General features: G+C 50.4%; 1 protein-coding gene across 2 annotated transcripts in view; it reads left to right on the forward strand.

Annotated features, from left to right (window-relative positions):
* The window catches only part of ARRDC1 (arrestin domain containing 1), a 66,436-nt gene that overhangs the window by 17,546 nt on the left and 29,326 nt on the right, over window positions 1–19,564 (forward strand). The window contains exon 2 of one of the 2 annotated variants that reach the window (XM_077835821.1): window positions 10,459–10,569. The exons of the other annotated variant lie outside the window; for it this stretch is intronic. Coding sequence (XP_077691947.1) covers window positions 10,459–10,569 — 111 coding nt within the window. The remainder of the gene's footprint in view (window positions 1–10,458; window positions 10,570–19,564) is intronic. 2 annotated transcript variants of the gene reach the window in all.

The following is a 19,564-nucleotide window of genomic DNA, read 5'->3' on the forward strand; positions in this document are numbered from 1 at the left end:
CCATGGACCCCTGACATAGTCTTAAGCATGTCTGTCCCATTTTGTAGAATCAAAAACCCTGTTCCAAGAGCATGCTTTTAAGTGGGGAAATGATCCCATCCCCTTGTAAATGAAGGGTAGGCTAAATTAGAATCTGGATCCAAACCACTCTTGGTTTTGCAAAACCAAAGTACTGCCTCTTACCCTTTCCTCTCATCTTGCTCAGATGACTTGCTCTAATGTTTCAGTACATAGGACTTTCTCGTGTGTGTATGTGTGTATATATATAATATAAAACCATACAAGAACTGATAGGACAGCCCCAGCAGGGTGGGGACAGCTAAACATTAATTAGTAGCTATTGGTTAATTGGGAGTGTCTCTTTTCCCAAATTTGCATAAATTGCTAAAGTATGAAGCTAAGGTTGCCAGCTCTTCCACTGAGACTTCCCAGCCCTCTCTCCAATAGATTTCCTTGCTCCTCCAACATGAAGGTGTTGGATTTTTTTTTAAATCTGTGGGAACTGAAGGTGCTTTTCACCTTTGAAAGTTAGTCCCCTTTGTGTTCTGCTACTAATGAAGTTTCCATTGACCTTTCGAGATGCACTCTATTTTAATTTTCTTCTGCACATTGAGCAGAGACTATAAAAGTAACTAATTTTTACCTAGAGATTTTGTAGTTCTTCACAAACTTTCCAAAGTCTTGTCTTGTCTTAGTGCTGGCAGATGGACACCCAGAGTCCTCAATTAAATTCCAACCATCTATTTCCCCTCTGTACAATACTGGGGCCTACCATACACCCAACAAGGCCAGCAAGAACTCCGAGCGCACTTGAGCTTTGACTTCTGTCTCTGAGATGAATCCTTCAACCTGCTGATAGGTTGATACACATGCTGCTTGTTACAGGAACTTTCTGCGACCTTTGTGGCATTTTCTAACCTGCTGCATGTCTTGGAATACAGAATCTTGTGCCTCCGCTTCAGCAAATTGGTGTGGGCTTCTTATTTTGTCTGAAGCCAGCTCTGCTCACTGACCCTCATTCTTGGGAGGTGGTGCAGGGGTGTGTGTGTGTGTGTGTGTGAGAGACACGTCTCTGTTGTGCCTTGGCCATGCTAGATAATTGACCCATTGCTGGCAATGACAGGTCAGTAACGTCATCCGTCAATCATCCTCCCACTTCAATCCCATCAACTGGTGCTAAACATGGTTCTTCAGCTGCTAGTGTAGAGAGGGACAAATGTCTTGTACTAGACAAGAGTCTAGAGGATCCAACTGAGATCACACCGCCGCCCGCCCCCCCCAACCCCCACCCCCAGAGCTCAGTCTCACTAGGCAAGCCAAGGATGGAAAGGGTCACCAGAGGCAATGTTACTTGCCCCACGCTGCCCAGCTGGCCCAAGCTGGGCAGAGAACTCTCCTCTCATGTCTCCCCAGCCAGTCGGTCACACAGGCTATAATGGTGCTCGAGGGCTGAAAACAGCCTGTGCTAGCACTTAATTTGCTCTTATGACCCTACTGGGACTGGAGTGGGGTGAAAAACCAACTTTCTGACACCCCCCCCTTTGCTATAAAGCCCAGTCTTAGCGCATATGGGGCCCGGATGTACTGTTGCTATCACCAGTATTGTGTTGGTTATGAAGGAGCTTCCTCCCACTTTATTCATTGATCGGGGCGTGGGTGCTCAGGATAATTATCTCCTTTCTCTTTAGGAAGGGAGGGCTTGGCTTGGCTATTGCTATTTTTGGTGCCTTCCGCTATCGACTGACTCTTCTGAAAGCTCGTCTCTGGGGTCCAGCTGCAGATACGTGGGAGGAATTCCTGGTCTCAAGCTGCAGGGGGGGTGGGTGTGTGTGTACACACATGGAGAATCTAATTAAACCGTGGTGCTCGGCTGACTCTGTCTTCTAATGGAGGGAGGATGAGAACTGGGCCCCAAAGTTAAAATTGGCTGGTGTTCAAATAAATCTCCATGTCACAAAGCTGAATCACTAGCTTCCCAGAGCACCTGCTGCTATCTCCTCTCTCCTGCCCCCCCTGGCATAGTTTGACTTCTTGGGCCAGCTCCATGTGCTGGGGCCTGGTGAGACCGCACCACCTCCATCCCCTGACTCACCTCAGCAGGGCACCCAGCCTGTAGGGTTGGGGGGGGGGGGGGGACCAGACTCACGAAGGGGAGGGGTTCAGCTCAAAGTCTGAAAACTGGGGAGGGTGCAGGCAGGGGGTAGTGCTGTGTGCCAGAAGAGGGGGTAGCTCAGGGTACAGGGAGTGGGTAGCTAGGGGCTTTGCCAGGCACCTCAGCAGGGCAAGGGCTGGAGAAAGAGGTGCTCCACCCAGGTACATGATGGAGGCCATTCCTGACATCAACCCCCACCCAGATCAGGAGGGAGGCTCCCAGTCCCTAGCAGAGCAGCTAGCTGTGGCTCCATGGGGGACTGCGGGACAGGGAGAGCATCTTCCCTCCTAGTGCAAACTTCATACCCAAACGTGGTAAGAAACTCAGCAAGGAACTACCTTCCTGCTCTCCCTAAATGGCACCCTGTCTCCAGTCAAAATTGGGGCCCCTGTTAGGTGCTGTGCAGACACCCAGAGAGCTCCTCACTACCCTGAAGAGCTTAAAATCAAGCAAAGGGTGGGTGGAGAAACAGGGCATGGCAGGGAAGTGACTTGCCCAAGGTCACACAGCAAGGTAGTGGCGGAGCTGGGAACAGAGCCCTGGTCTCCTGACTTCTAGCCCCATTGTCATGGGGATGCTTCTTCACAAAGAAGTGGGTGTAGGAGGAAGACTTGCCTCTCTGAGGTGTTTCAGAGTAGCTGGGGCAAGGGGAGGGGATTTTATTTTGTTGCAGAATGTCCTGCTGAGCGTTGTAGTCACTCCTCATGCAGGACAGCAGGTGACGTTCTGTGCACATTGGCAACATCCGGTTAGAGCTGTGGGAAGCAGAAGAAATCGTAGCCCTCTGTCTTGCTTGCTACGCTTCCCTGCCCTCTCCTGTAGGGGAGAGTGCCACACAGGGTCTCATTCGCATGTGTGTCTGTCCTTGCTTTTCTCCCACCTACGATGGAAATGGAGCTTTCCTGAGGGTAGACGCTGGCACGCTCTGAATCGACAGAGAAAAGCAATTTGAGCTCTGAACAGGACTTGGCTGCTCTCTTAAATCACCTGGAGGGGAGGCCAATGTGCTCAGGCTCCTCTGCTGACTCAGTTTACCTTTAATACACAGCTGGATGTGGCCGATCTGTCTGCCTTCGTCTCGCCATCACTCGATTCTCCTACTTGCATTCCGTAGACCCATAAAGTGGGGCATCACTGGGCACATGCAGATGCGGCTGCCCATCTCATAGGCCTGGCTGTACTGCAAGCGCAGGGTACTTCTGGATTTTGCTCTATGTACATTGGGGGGGGCTTGGATGTCTCGTTTCTGTTGAACCCTGGAGCTCTTACTATTGGAATATCAAGTCCACCCAGTGGAACAGGAAAGTGCAGAAATATGGGGCTGCTGGTGTCACTTTAGAGTGACCAACTTACTGACAACCCCTTCTGTTTGCTTGTTGTAAATGTGGCTCAAATAGCTGAAATTGGATAGTATGATGGGGAAACTACCCACATCCTTCCTCTCCCCAGGAAGTACACACAGGCCGAACATTTGGAGCCTCTGCAGCCATGAATGCCCCTCCAGTACAGCACTGCCGAAGGGGGGATGCTAATCCCAGTGGTATAGCAGTGAGAAATAGCCACTTCTGTGCCCAGGACATGACTGCCCACCTTCCTCTCCGTCCCTAGGTAGTGACCCAGTGGAACTTCTACGGGGGTGCTACAGATCCAGTATCGTCCTCTCGAGATTAAAAATCATGAGTCAGCCCACCCCCAAAACAATCCAATAGCGTTGAGTCTGACTCGAACTCCCCTTTACTCCTCTGCCTGCGAGTGATTTCAGGTTGAAAAGTCAAATTTAAATGCATGCCTCTCCCTGGCTGCTCAGATGGAGACTCTGCTTCCCCTCCCCCTCCCCTCTGAGATAGGGAGACTGCCATAGGTTTCCTGGTTCTGCCTTGAGTACTCCTGGCATATTTTTTTGATAAAAGAAGGGCTGGATAGCAAATAACACGAGAACCATGGAGCTGAGTAATGCATCACGCTGGTACGGGGTTGATGAGTTAGAGATACACATGAGCGAACTTTGAACGCCTATCAATCATTGCTATGCATGGGGGTATCTCCTAAAAACCATGAGACTGGCTTAACCTTTAGCAAGAAGCAGCGCTTCCCTGAACACCTCCTGCCCCCTCACATTCTTCTCTGCCTGAGCTAAGCCGGACTCTTTCTCCCCCCGCCCTACCTCCCCTGTATTAGGCCCCTCTCCTTCCCACTCCCGTCCACCAGTCACAGTGTCTCTGCTGTCCAGCCCCCCGAGCCATAGAGTGGCAGCTGTCCAATTTCATCCACGCTGCCACCTCCCACGGTAAACTTTATTAAGGGCAGCGTCACTTCCACAAGCAGGCACATAGGGACATAGTGGTTATGTTGCTGGCTTCAGTCCCACTGAGAGTAATGGGACACGGTAGCCATTTTGAGTAAGGGAGAATTCCGGAGGGGGCACCCGGTCTTCACAAGACCGGTTAAAACATCCCACGTCGCTAGAGTCCCGATAAAATCATGAGAGCTGACAATATAGGGGGTGCACAGTTACCTTTCCAAAGCCTTTTTCTGTCCTCCCCCAGCCCCTACTGCTCATTAGGGAATTTGGTTTTAAAGGAGGACAGCTGTAGCTTTCCTTTTTACTCTTTCAAAGGCAGGAGGGTTTTCCCACCTGTGTAACTGCTGCTCAGCTCGAGGCAAGGGATTTTAGGCCTTGGTGAGCCAATCCTAAGCTGAGCAAGCTGGCACTGAAATGCCAGTGCCCATGGGTGATCTGGAAACCCTGCTGTCTAACAGCTCTTTCTGTAGTGCGTATGGGGCTAGCGCACTCAAAGGAACGTGGCTGCAATAGAGACTGTGACAGGATTCCACTGGAACGACAGAAAACTGAATGAATGGCAGACAGTTGAGTCCAGTGGCCTAGCTGGGCCACAGACTTGCTCCCATTTCCTTGACAGAAAGCCAAGGAGTCCTTAGGTGCCAAAGACAACCTGGTTCTGGCCTGTGTTAAGGGAGATCAAGCAAGCATCCACAGCTATGCGCTAGACTAAAGCAAACACTGCAAGCTTGGCTGTGTCCCCTGTGTTCCGCATGCATGCATCTGTGCCTAGATAAAAACTTTGCAGAGTGCCCTCAGAGCAGGCAGGCCCTAACTACCAGGCAGTAATGCTCTGCAACTGGGCATTGCAACAGATGCTGATTGCTTAAGAACATCCGAAGTGGCCCATGGAGGTTTCCTGTTGAGAGCCTGAGGTGTCCTTTGGGACTGTAAAGATTAAGAATTTGACAGGAAAATTACTATCTTCATTGTGGAGGGGGAAATGTAACTGTGCTGGGAGAGGAGCTGGCCAGGTTTCGGAACAGTTCATCTGTGACAGATGGGCTGGCTAAGCAGTTGGTGTGAGCTTCCCCCTGTGGGAAGGACTAAACCCAGAGACAGTGGCAGCTATGTTTGGAGTGGAAGAAATCCGCTAATGATGAGCAAAGGCTGAGTGACTCGACATCTGGTTGGTGTGCTTGGGAGTCCTGACTGCAGTAAACCTGGGCTTCCCTCTGTTGTTCTTTCTGGTATCTGCCCTGGTGAACAGTGATGGGTTGTAGCTGAGCCTTGAATTCCCTTCCTTGTTGTGGGCACCCTCTCCTGCTAGGGCTGAAGGGTTGGATTTTTTCCAAAGCTGCCAAGCCAATTTGGAAGCACACTTCCCATTAATTTCTAATGTGGGCCTGTCAGGTGACACATACCGGCTCAGAGGCTGGGGGCTGTCTGGGTGTCTGCACCACTGAGCAAAATCACAACTGATGGCCGGAGAACTTAGTCTCTCATTTGGCCACCTGCTTAGGAAGTATTGTAGTGGGAAGGCATTCCTCAAACCAGTCTGGTAGCCTTTTACAGAAGGCCTTGCCTCTGAGCTAAGAAGGGAAGTATAATGCATTGGACTCTATTGCATTGACTCTTAAAAAGAATTGCTCTTTGTGGTGTTCTATAAAGAACTCCTTCCAGATTAAGCCAGTCATGTTACGTACACATGCCAATCTCCATGCAGTATTGGGGTGGGGGGTGGGGTAGAACGTATTCTGTCTAGCTACTGGTCAATGCAGGAAAAAATGGTAACCAGTGGGTCTTCTCGTGGTTGCTCTTTGCTTCATTCTGTGATGACTACAGCACTGCAGGCACAAGGAACCTTATGGAGTAAATTGGCACCTTGAGTCTGAATGGGGGAGAAAACTGAACCCAGTGCAATGGGGAAGGCAATGATTCCAAGTGAATGGTGTGGTCAGAGGACTGCCCAAGGAGATGATCTCCAGAGCTGTAGGCTGGAGGGTATGACACAGGTGTGAGGGACACTGGGTAGGAGGCTACAGCAATAAGGTGAATGTTGAAGAACCTGACTGAGAAATCTAGCTGCATGGACCTGGAATGTGTTCTAGCAAGATTTGGACACTGCTTGCTTGGCTGTGTGAGGAGAAGGAGCTGAGGAGAACTCCCAGGTTATGGGCCTGTGTGGCAGGGAGGATAGTGAGGTCACAACCGTGGAAGGGAAGTAAGTTTAGGCCAAGATGAGTGACTATGACAAGACTCCCCCTGGCAGGAGATGTCAGAGGCAGGCTTAGATGCAAGATTGGATGAAGGGAGACCCTTCAGGTAGGGCCAGGTAGATCTGAGTCAGCTACTTAGTGGCTTCTGTTACTTCCAATCAGTGGGTCATCCAGAGAGGCTGCCAAAGGAGGAACTCTCTGGAAGCCTCAGAGTGGGGGAGGATGAGGACCCCAAAAAAGAGCTAAAGTTTCTGCCAGGGAACTAAGGGAAAACCAGGAGAGGACTGTATGAAGACACTGGATGTAGTTCTGGTCCCATCAACTTGTATCAGGGTCTACATGTACACCCTTGCACCCAGCAGAGAGAGGTACTGCTCCCGCTGTAGGAGGACCATCGCTGTATAACAGGCTCATTTTACATGTCTGTCTCTCTCCATGGTTCAGGATATAAAGCCTGATACTTTGATTCCAGCTCTGCTGTGACTTTGCAGGACTAACTGCTCTGACTTCTGTCAAAGCTGCCCAGAAGGAGTAACTGCCAAAAGCCCAAAGTGAAAATCTTTTGGTTTAAAGAGTCTCTGATCTCAGAGATGGTGCCCAGAAGCTTGGCCTAGAAACAGGGATCTAATTATACTATAACCCGGGAAAGATTAGGTTATGTCCATAGTGCAGCTGGGGACTTCTGAGCGTAGCTGTGAACAAGTGAAGCTATTCTGCTAGAATCCTGTAGAGAAGGCCTCCAGCATGGTTACTTTCTTCAAGGACTGGGGTGGTGCTCAATTGGTGCATACTAAACACCAAACTGGGCCAGCCATAGCTGTATTGTAAAGCCCAGGGTCTACTCCCTACATAGGCAGATCAATAAACCCAGTGGTGAGAGGACTTGTTGGTGTTAGGACATGGCTACACTGGCAGATGTAGAGCGCTTTGAGTTAAATCCGCCTTCGGAGAGCGCAGTAGGGAAAGCTGTCCACGCTGACTGCTTCAAGCGCACTGGCAGGGCCGCATTTGCAGCCGCATTGGGAGCGGTGCATCATGGGCAGCTATCCCAGCATGCTAGTGACTGCAACCTGCTTTCCAAATGGAGGGGGGGCGTGGAGTGTGACAGGGAGCGTCTGTGTATGTGGGGGGAGAGTGGGTTTTTGGGGGCTGAGAGCATGTCAGCATGCTGTCTTGTAAGTTCAGACAGCAGCAGACCCCCCCCCGTGTGTGTCTGTCTCTCTCTCACACACGCACACACCATTCCACGCGAATGGTTGCTTTGTCTCAGAGCAGATAAGCAGCGGCTGTCAGAAACAGGAACTTTCAAAGGGCATTTCCGCATTCCTGCAGCGATTAAAAAACAATGACAAGAGTGGCCACTTGACCCAAGGGGATTATGGGATGTTTCCGGAGGCTGATCAGAGCGCAGTAATGCAACACCTCATTCACACTGAAGCCCAGGCGTTCCAGCCAAGACGCAGCAAACGTTAATCTTCTTGCCAAGGTGGAGTACCAGGAGTGCTCTACATGCCTTGCCAGTGTGGACAGGAAGTGAGCTAGGGCGCCCGGGGCTGCTTTAATGTGCTGTAGCCATGCCCTTAGGCTTGTTCAGTGTTCTGCCCTAGCCTCTGATCAACCCTTCCTGCAACTCCTCACAAGGGCTCTTGACTTGACAAAACCTTTTACAAAAGGCACAAAGCACCAGCCTTTGTTTCAAGAGAGGCCAAGGTAAACACAGCCGCTTACTTCACTTGCTAGGGAACTGTCTTCTGGCTGTCTGAACTGTTGGGGTGTGAGTGAGCTGTAAGGGATCAGCAGTGAGGAAAACTCCCTCCCTCTCCAGAGTGCTTTTCGAAAAACCAGAATTGCAGAGTGTTCAGTCATGATTTTTACTGCCTCTAAGAATGCTCCATGTTTCCTTTCTGCAGCCTAGCAAAAAAGGATTTCTGCCTTGGGTGAAAAGGTCATGAAAAGCTCCACCATGGGGAGGCACTACGAATTGGACCCGGGCTCCTTCCCAACTCCGCTAGTGACTTCCTGTGTGGCTTCACTGGTTAGTCTGGCCAGCCATCATGTCTGGTGCTGTGCTGGATGTTAACTTGCCTGCATGAGACTTTTCCACCCCTACTCCCTTTCCCACCCCTACTCCCTTTCCCTAATAGAAGGGGAAGGCTTGATGTGCTTTCAGAGCCCTACTGGTACTGGGCAGCACCACCAGGGTGGGAAGGATGGTCTAGTGCAGCATTTCCAAGATGGTGGGTTGTGGGGAAGGTTTTCGGTGGGTCATAGGCCAGGTGCAGACAGGTGGCCTCAGGGAGGTGGGGGGGTGGAGAGCAAGCCCATCCTGCACACATCCTCCAGTGGAAACTCCTGTGCCATGGGGCTGGCCCTGATTCTCGTCGTCCTCCCCCTCACCAAGTAGTTCAAACTGGGCACCAGGCTCACAATGCCACTTGCTCAACCCCACCCACTTCAGCCTCCCTTCTGGGCTGGGATTAGGCCCACAGCGCAGGGGCGGAGAGTGCTGCTGTGGGTGGTTGGTGCCCCCTCAGTGGGGCGAGGAGAAGGACACTGGCCTGTGGCTTTGGGGGAGCCCCCATGAATTTGGACCCAGTGTGGATCACAAAATAGGCTGTATGGTTGGTGGGTCGCTGAAGTAAAGTTTGGGAACCTCTGCTCTAGCAGCTAGGCTGTTGGAGTGGGATTAGACCCAGGTTCAGTTCCTTGCTCTGCCGTAGAGTCCCTGCATGATCTTGAGGAAGCTTCTTCATCTACCTGTGCTTCAATTCCTCATCTCTGCAACGGAGAGAACCCTTCCCCTTCTCCCACAGGCCTGTGGTGAGGGTAAAACCCATTAATGTTTGTGAGATGCTCCGACAGGACAGTGAGTTCTGGAAGTCCCTATACAGACCATCTCGGCTCCTGTCCCCCAAAGAGTCCCGCTGAGTGAGTGGTGGTGCTGCCCCCCTTTGAGAACAGGTAGGCCAGATGGTGTCATAGGGTCTCCTTTGTTCATATGGCTGCTAGGTTAGTGTGTGAACTGACGTTGCTGTGCAGGGGCCAAGGGAGCCATTGGTGGGTTTGGTGCCTCTGTCTCTCTAAGTGAAAGGAGACAAAACCCTTTTCCCTGAGGCGTTTGAGGATTGTGGAGTTCTTGCCGCTCTCTGCTCCCTTCGCTGCATTAACAGGCCCTTCTGGCACTGAGAAGGACCAACCTTTGGATCAGTGGTTGCTCTGCTTGTGCACAGGAATTGGGGCTGAAACCACAAGTTACCTGGTGTCTGGGAGTGTTTGAGGAGGATTAGTTGAACTGAAGGGGAGGGGAACTAGAGAAAAAGGGAGACAGGGGTCTTTGAAAATTTTACCCTAAGTCCCACTGATTTTTTTTTTTTTCTAGGAGGTTTGAGCTCCTAGTTGCTCTTAAAATCTTACCCAGAAGCTTTTAACTTGCCTAGCAAGTGTGATGAGAATATCTTAGAAAATGCCCTGGCTTGCTGGAGAGAGATGCTGCATTTTGAGCAATAACTTGAGTAAAGGGAGACAAATACGCTTTGAACTGAGAGCCACTGACCTCCGTCTCTTCTCCACTCCCCACCCTGTGTGTGTGTGTTTAAAAGGGGCACTGTCAACAGCAACTAGTGCACAGATGCGCTACTTGTAAGTAAATTGGCTGTGTCTCTGTGGAGAAGGAAGCCCACAGGAGGCAGCAGGATGAGACCAGAGATGGGACCTGTACGCTTCTTTTGCTAGCCTGGGAAGACCACTGAAAACTCTACTCCAGTATTGATGTAGATGTGTTTTTGTTTTGTTCCCCGCCCCCCCAGCTATCAAAGTGAGCTGTGTTGGATCTTGCGGCGTGTCCAACAAGGTCAATGACACCGCGTGGACTGTGGAGGAGCAGTACTTTAACAGCACACTCTCGCTGGCAGATAAAGGTAAGATCAACAAGGGAAGGGGATATGGGTGAATGGAGAACTGTCTGATTAGTTGGAAGGGTCCTTCCCTTTGGATACCTTTTTGGACAGGTTTTTTTATTATGATGTAGGTTCCGCATGTGTGCGCCAACCGGATACCTAATGCCTCCATCTCCTGAAATACCCCTATATTGAAACTGGCTCAGCTGCATGCAAAGTACAGGTGACTTCACGTTAGCTGGGCTATACACAAGATGGCTAGGCCTTGTCTACACTAGGCAGAAAGGCCTTGGAACCCCAGTACAACACAGCACCTGCCTCAAGTGGCTTTCAGACATTGCTTGCAACATCTGGGCCAACGTCTCTAGCTCATGCCTGGTTAGGACCAATGCAGTGTACAGTGGTTTCTCTCTGGTGCAGTCAGTCGACGGATGTTGCAGCTACACCTGTTTTTTGCACAGTGTCTTTAGAAACTACAAAGGCCCTGCCTGCCACTTCAGTGCTGGATCTTCTAGAAAGGTTGCTTCAGGAACCGCAGAATGCACTGGCCCTAACCATGGGGATGAGGTGTGGGGAGTCCCTGTAGCACTGCTAGAATTGTTGTAAGAACGGAGTCCCTGCAATGCTTCCCTCGCTCAGCAGATGCACACCCAGTGTGTGTGTGTGTGTGTGTGTGTGTGTGAGTGAGCTCCTGGCATATATTCCTGCCACAAGTCAGAATGACTTGGGTGTGCTCCAGGGACTCTGCGTTTGAATGAATGCTGCCTTTCAGCCACTAAATAGGTCAGTACACCACAAATAATTCACGCTGTATCTAGGCTTCCATTGAAACCGATCGGTACCAGCATTCACCTGCCACAGCAGCGTATCAAGTTGTAACTTATATACTGAAGTGTGTTGTGTGTGGCAAGGAAACAAACTAATGGGCCTTCAGAGGCCTCATCTCCTAGTAGGAAATGGACAAGAGGCAGTAAAACAGGACTGACAGCTTTTGCTAAGTCGGCAGTTTGCAAGCAGAGCTTTTAGCACATGCTGGAGAAAGGTCAGCTATATCCTGCAGTGTTTCTTGGGATAAACTTCTCTCCAGCCCAGACCCAGGGGTGAAGAGGAACCATCAGGGTTACTTTCCTGTTGGCTTGGCACATGGATCGATAGGCTGGAGGAGTGGATTGAATCACAGCTTTTGTTTTCCACATACAGCATGGGGGGGGGAGTAGGAAAAGCCCCCCTGTCTCCCTTGGAAATGGCCCAGAACAAAGCCAGACAGTGCATACAGCAGGCTGGTGAATATCTGGGCTGCCGAATCCCAAAGGGCTTTACAAAGCACTCCAGGTAAAACAGCCCTAAGTGAGTTGAGAGCTGGATGCTTTCTGCACGTGGACTGTAGGACTTTTGGCTGGCTTAAGACTCCATTTAAGTCACTTTAAAGTGGTTACAGGTTAAAGTCTGAGCATTGGAGCGTGGTGGGTTTTTTTTTTTCTTTTCATGCCAGTGATTTCTGTGAGGATCCTGCATCTGAATGACTGGCTGCTGCTTTGGAAAAGCTTAACCATGTAGCAGTAGATAGGGAAAGCGAGCTGCATGGATTGTGCGACTTTGCAGTGTCCCAACTGCAGAAGTTCAATTGAGGGATTCGGGCAAAATAAGCAAATGCATTCTGTCCTAGCAGTGCTGTTGCCATCAGGCATCCTCCCATTTTGTTGGAATAAAGACTGGGGAGACTGAAGCCCACAAACACCAAGGGAAGGCAGAACTGCCTGTTGGGGATGTGCATTGCCTGTGAAACTTGCCCTCTGTTTAATCTTTGAATCGTTGTCGAGGGAGGAACCATCATACCTGTGCTTCTGTCCTGATTCACTCAAAGTAGAGGAAAATGGTGTGGCCCTTGGGATCCTCGGAGCCTCTAAATTAGGGCTCCCCTGCACTAACCTGTGGGGTGGAGGAAGGAATGCAAATCCCTGGCACAGATGGGGAATGGACTGTTGAAGTCATGACAAAGCTCAGATTTTTTTAATGTCTCCAGAATGAACAAAGAGACTTAAGCCTGGATTTCCAAAGCAGCTGAAGAGTTAGCTGCCCAGTTCCCACTGAGTTTCACTGAGGGGTGGGTGCCCTGCTTCTTGGGCTCAGTTGAAAAGCCCAGCCAGTGTCCTTAAAATCTCTAAAGTCGGGTAACTGTGTCTCAGCTAACATTGACCAAGGATAGGAGGCACCTGGGAGTCAGAACTCCCTGGAGTCTGTCCCAAGCTGTGGCCACAGATTCACTTAAGACCTGATTTATCTTCCGAGGTGTTGAGTGCTTACAACTCCAGTTCAGAACCATGGGGAGCTGGAAGTGCTCAACATCTGTGAAAACAGACCTTATGGCCTATCTTTCACTTCATCCTTCTTTTCTGTGCACTTAATACAGAGCTCACAGGGGTGTCTGTGTTGAATTAGATTTTTGTAAGGGGCTTTGGGATGCACCAAAAAGTGCTAGAGAAAGGTAAAGTCAGATCCTAGTTTTGGTGACTTTTTCCTACAATTTGTTCATTGTTTAATCTGCTAAGTAGAAAGGACTGTCTGAGCAAGGCAGCTAAAAGACAGCCAGTGCATGAATACCTGTCAAAGGTATTGGAAGGTGTGCTCAGCTACCTATGGAGGAGTTGAATATTCTCCCTATTTTTATAGATTTGGAAACTGAGGTGAAAGGTCAAGTCACTTGCTTGGAACTGGTGGTGTGGATTGGCAGATTCGGCATTACAGGGACTTGGGTATAAGAACCAGATCACATATGGACTCTGCTGTGTAACCATGGGTGTGTCATTATGTTTGCAGCATTGTAGTGGCCATGTTGGTCCCACGGTGGGTGAAGTAATGTCTTTTATTGGACATTGGAATAGACAAAGATCTCTCAGCGATCTTTGCCTAGTCCTCAGGCATAAATAATGCTGTACAGTGCTTTTTAAATACAACTTAGTACTGAGGCTTGGGCAGTCATTTTAGGTGAATGTAGCACTCGTGACCTCCTGCCTCCCATCCCTTTTGCTCATTTCCCTAGAGCAGAGGTAGGCAGATTACAGCCTGCGGGACTGTCCTGCCCAGCCCCTGAGCTCCTGGCCCGGGAGGCTGTCCCCCGCAGCCACGCCACCGCGAGCGCAATGCTCTGGGCAGCGGGGCTGCAGAGTCCGGCCTGACCCGGTTCTCTGTGCTGCGCGGCTGCCTGTCCTGGTGCTCCAGGCAGTGCAGTAAGGGAGTCGGGGGTTGGATAGAGGGCCTGCCCCTGCCCAGAGCATGTTACTTGTGCTAGGACGCTAGTCTCACCTGCCAGCGTCTGTCTTTCTTGCCAATCTTTGTGCTGGAGGATTTTGAAAGTGCCGGTCTATTTTCCACACTGGAACAGGAACAAACATTTCAGCAAAAAGTCCATCATTTCTTTTAAAATAAATAAATAAATAAATAAAAATAAAGCAGCCATTTTAAAATGGTGTCTCTCACAGGCAAACTTCATAGAGGAAAAAGTCTCAGCGTAGGTACCATTATTCATAACTCCAAAAATATTGATCTGAGTTCACGCTTTCATAAACTGAAAAATGACTGAACTTGTAGAGCTGTCATCTTAGTGGTCCAGAGTTAAATGTTGCACACCTGTTCAGATCACACAGGGTGGATGTTTGTGTGTCAGCTGCCAGCCCTGTAGACTCCACGTGAGATCTGAGGGTCAAGCTGGGCACTTTGAGGCTTGCCTGCCATTGCCAGGAATAGTGTGGTCTGTGGTGGCTTTTTTTGCAGTTGGCACTTACCCATCAGTTTGTTAGATGCATGATGAAGAACAGAATGCAGCTTATTCGCCGGTAGCTGTGTTGGTTCTGCAGGGCTAGCTGGCGTAAAAAGCAAAGCAAATGGCTTTGTCATAAAGTCAGCAGATGCGTCTCAAAAATGCACTGGGAGCAGATCTGTTGAGTAATAAGATGGTTTAGCGATTTTATTGCTATTCAACTGCCTTCTAAAGCAGTCATTAGTCACTTCACTTCTCTCCCCACACACCTGTCACTTATTCGGCTGTCTTGCAAATTTGTAGTACAGTTATGGAAAGAGGCTTAGTACTATTTCGACTAGAAATTCACAGCTGAGTACCAGGTAGTCATCTCCATGACATCCAGCTGTATTATTGTCTCTTGCATCTCAAAACCACAGTGGCACCATCAGTTGCTGTCACCCAGGAAGTGTCAGACACTGAGGCCCTGGCTGTGCCGAGTGCTGTTGCAGCGTCATGTACGTGCTCCCTACAGAGACGGGGAGTTTTTCCATCCCTCTCGTTTAATCCACAGGAGAGTGTGTGTGTGTGTGTGTGTGTTTGTGTTTTTTTGTTTTTTTTTCCCCCCCCCCTCCATTGACCCAGCCAGGCCTACACCAGGAGTTAGGTCGGCATAGCTACAGCATTCAAGGGGTATGAATTTTTCGTGTGTGTGTGTGTGTGTGTGTGTGTGTGTAAAACCCACATTCATGGGTGTGGTGCTCTGTCCCATCTAGACCGAGACCACTTACAGAGAGCGCTAGGGCTGTAGAGCAGACTCAAAGGGCCATGTGGCTTTTAGCTCGTGCAACAGAGCAGTGGCCCCCACCCTTTGTGGGAATAGCGTATTCCTATTCCCAGAAGACTGTGGCGGGTGCCAGACACCCCGGCCGCCAAGAAGCGGCACCACCGAAATGCTGCCGAGCAACTGCAAGGCTTCTCGGCAGTATTTCAGCGGGCGGTTCTCCGGCGGCCATGCTCGGTGGCACGGCGTCCTGCGGGCGCACACAACTGCCCCGACGGGCGCCATTGCGCCCGCAGGCACCGCATTGGGGACCCCTGCAACAGAGGCTCATGCATTTCGCTCCAGAGGTCCCAGGTTTGATCCCACCTGCCGATGGCTGGCGTCTGTTGGTGTTGCATGCGAACCATTGGTGCATTACTCCACTGACCATCTGTTCCCGTTCTGCTCTGTTCCCGTTCTGATGAGGCAGGCTGTGCTTTCCAACTCCTAGATCTAGTTACCTCCTGCTCAGCTGCTGTCCCCTTTGCCATTGGCTTGGAGTTGAGGTACAGTCCTGTGGAAACAAACGGTAGATTTGAATATGCATAACTTCTACTCGTGCGAGCCTGCTATGTAGTGTGACATTCCCAACTGTCTGCCAAAGGCAAAATAATGAGTTTCAGGCCCTTTTGAAATGGTTAACCATCTTCTGCCTATAAGGAAGTAGGAGTGGGGAGGAAGGACAAACAGCTCTTTGTGTAGGATCTTTGCTAAGGGCAGCATGTGCTGGGTGTTCACTGTTAAATGAATGGTATGTGCTAGAGCTGCAGACTCACTGTTACTCATCCCACCTGGACCACTGTGGAGGATGGATTGCAGCAGAAACAGGCTGTAAGGGAAAAGCTGGTACCTCAAGGTGGTAGAGAATGAAACTAGATTGGCATTGTGTGTTTGTGCTTCCATTTGCATCTTGGCTCTGTGTTCAGACAGTGTAACAAACTCGGTTGGTGAGCTCTGCAGTCCAAGTTCTCAAGCTTTGGCAAGCTGACGTCTTCTCTTCCCCTTTAAATAACGTGTCTGTGTCTCCGGTTATCTCACCCCTCTGTCCTATGGGTGCACAGTGCGAGCCATACAGCTTTTTATCTTGATACCTAGGCAGATCCAGCATGACAAACTGTCCCCTTCTTTATCTGATGACCATGCCTATATTGACAGGTTTCAGAGTGACAGCCGTGTTAGTCTGTATTCGCAAAAAGAAAAGGAGGACTAGTGGCACCTTAGCGACTAACCAATTTATTTGAGCATGAGCTTTCGTGAGCTACAGCTCACTTGCATCCGATGAAGTGAGCTGTGGGTCACGAAAGCTTATGCTCAAATAAATTGGTTAGTCGCTAAGGTGCCACTAGTCCTCCTTTTCTTAATGCCTATATTATAAACAGCTAAACAGGAAGGAATCTCCAATTTTCCGTTCATTTGGCTGCTTTTCTCTTCTGTATCCCTGCCTCTGCATGTGCCAGAGGAAGGTGTGTGACTTTGAAATACTCTATGGGTTATTCAGAGTACAGTGCCTCAGGACATGCCAGGAAGCATACCCGTACCCATAATCAGGAAGTGGGTTAGGTTCCTCTTCCTGGCCTATGCTCATGCTTTGTGCTTTGTCGGGGAGGAATGCCCCCCACCTTCCTGGATGCTGAAGCACATAAGAAGCTATTCCTAACGAGCAAAAAAGAACCCTAGAAGGGACAGCTGAGTAGACTAGGATGGTCCTGTCCTTGTGTGTTTAGAAGTCAGTTGACAGCCTAGTACTTAAAAGGGAACTGCAGACAAACAGCCTGTGCTCTCTGCTCCCCTGTGATGTACAAAGGTGCCCCTGGAGTTCTTGTTCCCATCTCCTGGCTCAGGAGAACCCCTTGAGCCTGAATTTCCATCTTCTGGTGGGAGGACTTCAGCTGGAGCTCTGGAAGACCATCGTGGTGGCTTCATGTGAGGCTGAAGCCTGGGCGTCAGCTTCCCTATCAAGCTGAGAACCGCTGCTTATGTACCACTGTGGCCTGCATATGCAACTCTGTTACGTGAGCCGCATCCACACAATATCTATGCTACCTGGATGGCCCTGAGGATGTCACATGGGCCGCAGCTATGTGCTGACTGGGCCGCAAGCGGCCCGGGGCCACCACCGGTTGAGAGCCCCTGCTGTAGGGGGAGAGGGAGGGAATGTAAAGTTTAATGAGGGTGGGTTGGGCTGGAGTTGCCTTTCAGCCAAGTGAGTAACACTTACTACTACTGAGGCCTTCCGGTTGGCAGGCAGGAGGGGAGAGCTTTCCTCTGAAGGCTTTCTTGGCTCTGGAATGTTTCCCCTCTTTCTGTGGGTTGCCTATGCAAAGTCAGCCCATGTGCAACTTCCCCTCCCCTTGACAGAATTCGGCAAAAATGCAGGCTAAAAACCAGGGGACAATGAAAGCTGGAGTTCTTGTGGCTATTGACGTTATTGCCATGGCTTATGGGGGGGTGTGTGTGTGTGTGTCCTGGGTAGGGTTTTTTTGTTTGGCATATATTTACATACATTTCTGGAACCAAGGACTAGAGTTGCAACTACACCCTAAACTGTGCATCCCTTCTGCTCCCTCTCCCCCTGCCCCACACTATTAGGGGTCCGGGTTGCTGGGAAAGCTGATGCCCAGGTTTGGGTTTCCTATAAATCACTGTTCAGGCCTCTCCAAAACTGAGTGAAGTTCCCTGTGGGTCTAATGAAAGACAACCAAGCAGAGGAAAGAGTCCTATGGCTCTAACTGCTCCTGGACACTGGATTGTCTCTTTACACCATCTTCAGCTCTCTATCCGAGGTCTTTGTCACCGCTCTTTCTGTATCCCTGCTGCTCAGCGCTACCCTCCCTATGGAATAACCCCCAATCTTTGGGGATCCCTCGACAACAGCTGCATTGCTTCCATTGGGAAGGGCACAAGCTGGGCAGGCCGCTGAGCTGTGTAAAAGCTCCTTGACCTTTAACCAGTTGTATCTTAACTCCCAGCCCTCCCAAACCCACACACTGGGGAGCAGCTTGGGGAGAATGTGGTGAAGCAGCAGGCGGTGGAAAGCAGCCAAGAGACAAGACTTTCCAAAGTCTCCCATCTGCACATTTGTACTCCCTCCTAAGACCCATAGGTACTAATTTGGAGTGTTTCTGGAACTGGGATGGGCAGGAAGAACAGCCCCTGGGAGTTGAGTAACCAGCAAGAATGTGGCTGAAAAGTGATCTGATCAAGGCATCTAACCTGTCTTCCCTCTCTTCCACTACTTCCCCCCCTGCATGGAGGTGGGGTGGCAGATGAGATGCTTGCATTCAAAGCAATGGAAAAAATCTGGCTCTTCTCCAGCATTTGTACTTCTCACTCTTGCAAGAATCCAGTTTATCAAGCCTGACAGCAGGTTTGTTCCAATTCAGGGGAAACCCAGCAGGTGGGCTGCAAGGCCAGGTTGCAAACAGATCTCGCCTCTTTCAGGGAACAGTTTTCTCTCTAACAGTTCAGCCTCATGCTCCTTCCCCCGCCCCCCCCTTTGTAGTCGGGAGCAGGGGAAACATGAATTCAGGGAGATGCTCCCCAGGGTAAATAAAATCCCTGGGAAGTGCAGAGGAAGCCAATCAGTCTCTCTCCTCCCTCTTCCCCCCTCAAAAAAGCCCCAAGCTTGTGGATTTTAGACTGGACAAATATTTTGGAACACTAGTGCTGTCAGCCTGGAAGGCCCCTCTGCCTGCACCTTGTTAGGGAAACTGCAACAGTTCTGCAAAAACAACCTTTGAAACTGGCCAGCAGTCTCTAAGATGCCATCATCTTTGTTTCCCCAACCTCCACCCACACGACCCCTCCTGGAAAGCAGTGGGGGGCTGAAAATCTCATTTCCATAAGGTTTAGGCCTCATTTAAACATACTGGGGGTGGAGGGGAGAGTGCGTGTGTGGGGGCGGTTTGTACTGACCATAACTATTTTGGTTCGGGGTAACTTACTTCATGCTATTTTAGTTTAATGATATGTTGAAATGCAGAACCTTTGACACTCGTGCAACTGCACCCATTCTACAGTGTGGTCCACCTTAAAACAGGGGTGCTCAAACTTTTTCTTTCTGAGGCCCCCCACAACATGCTATAAAAACTCCAGGCCCGGGGGGACGCTCGGGGCTCTGGGCGGGAGGCATAGGTGTAGTTTGACTTCTCTTTGGGGGGCAGGAGCCAGCAGGGCTTGGGCCACTTCTGCACCGTGGGGTCTGGTAGGAGAGCGCCACCTCCACGCCGACTCACCTCAGCAGGCCCCCCAGCCTGTCTGGGCTGTGTGGATGGGGGCGTAACCAAAAATTATAACCCAAAAGGTGGGGGGGGCTCAGTTCAAAAAGTTTTAGAAGTGCTCAGGGTGCAGGGAGAGGTAGCTAGGGCCTGGGAAGTGGAGGCGGGGGGGAAGCTCAGGGTTCAGGGAAGGGGTGTGCCAGGAGGGCTCCCCTGTGGTCCCTGTTCCCAAAGGGCTCT

This window comes from Eretmochelys imbricata, chromosome 16 (assembly GCF_965152235.1).
Source record: "Eretmochelys imbricata isolate rEreImb1 chromosome 16, rEreImb1.hap1, whole genome shotgun sequence".
Classification (NCBI taxonomy): domain Eukaryota; kingdom Metazoa; phylum Chordata; order Testudines; family Cheloniidae; genus Eretmochelys; species Eretmochelys imbricata.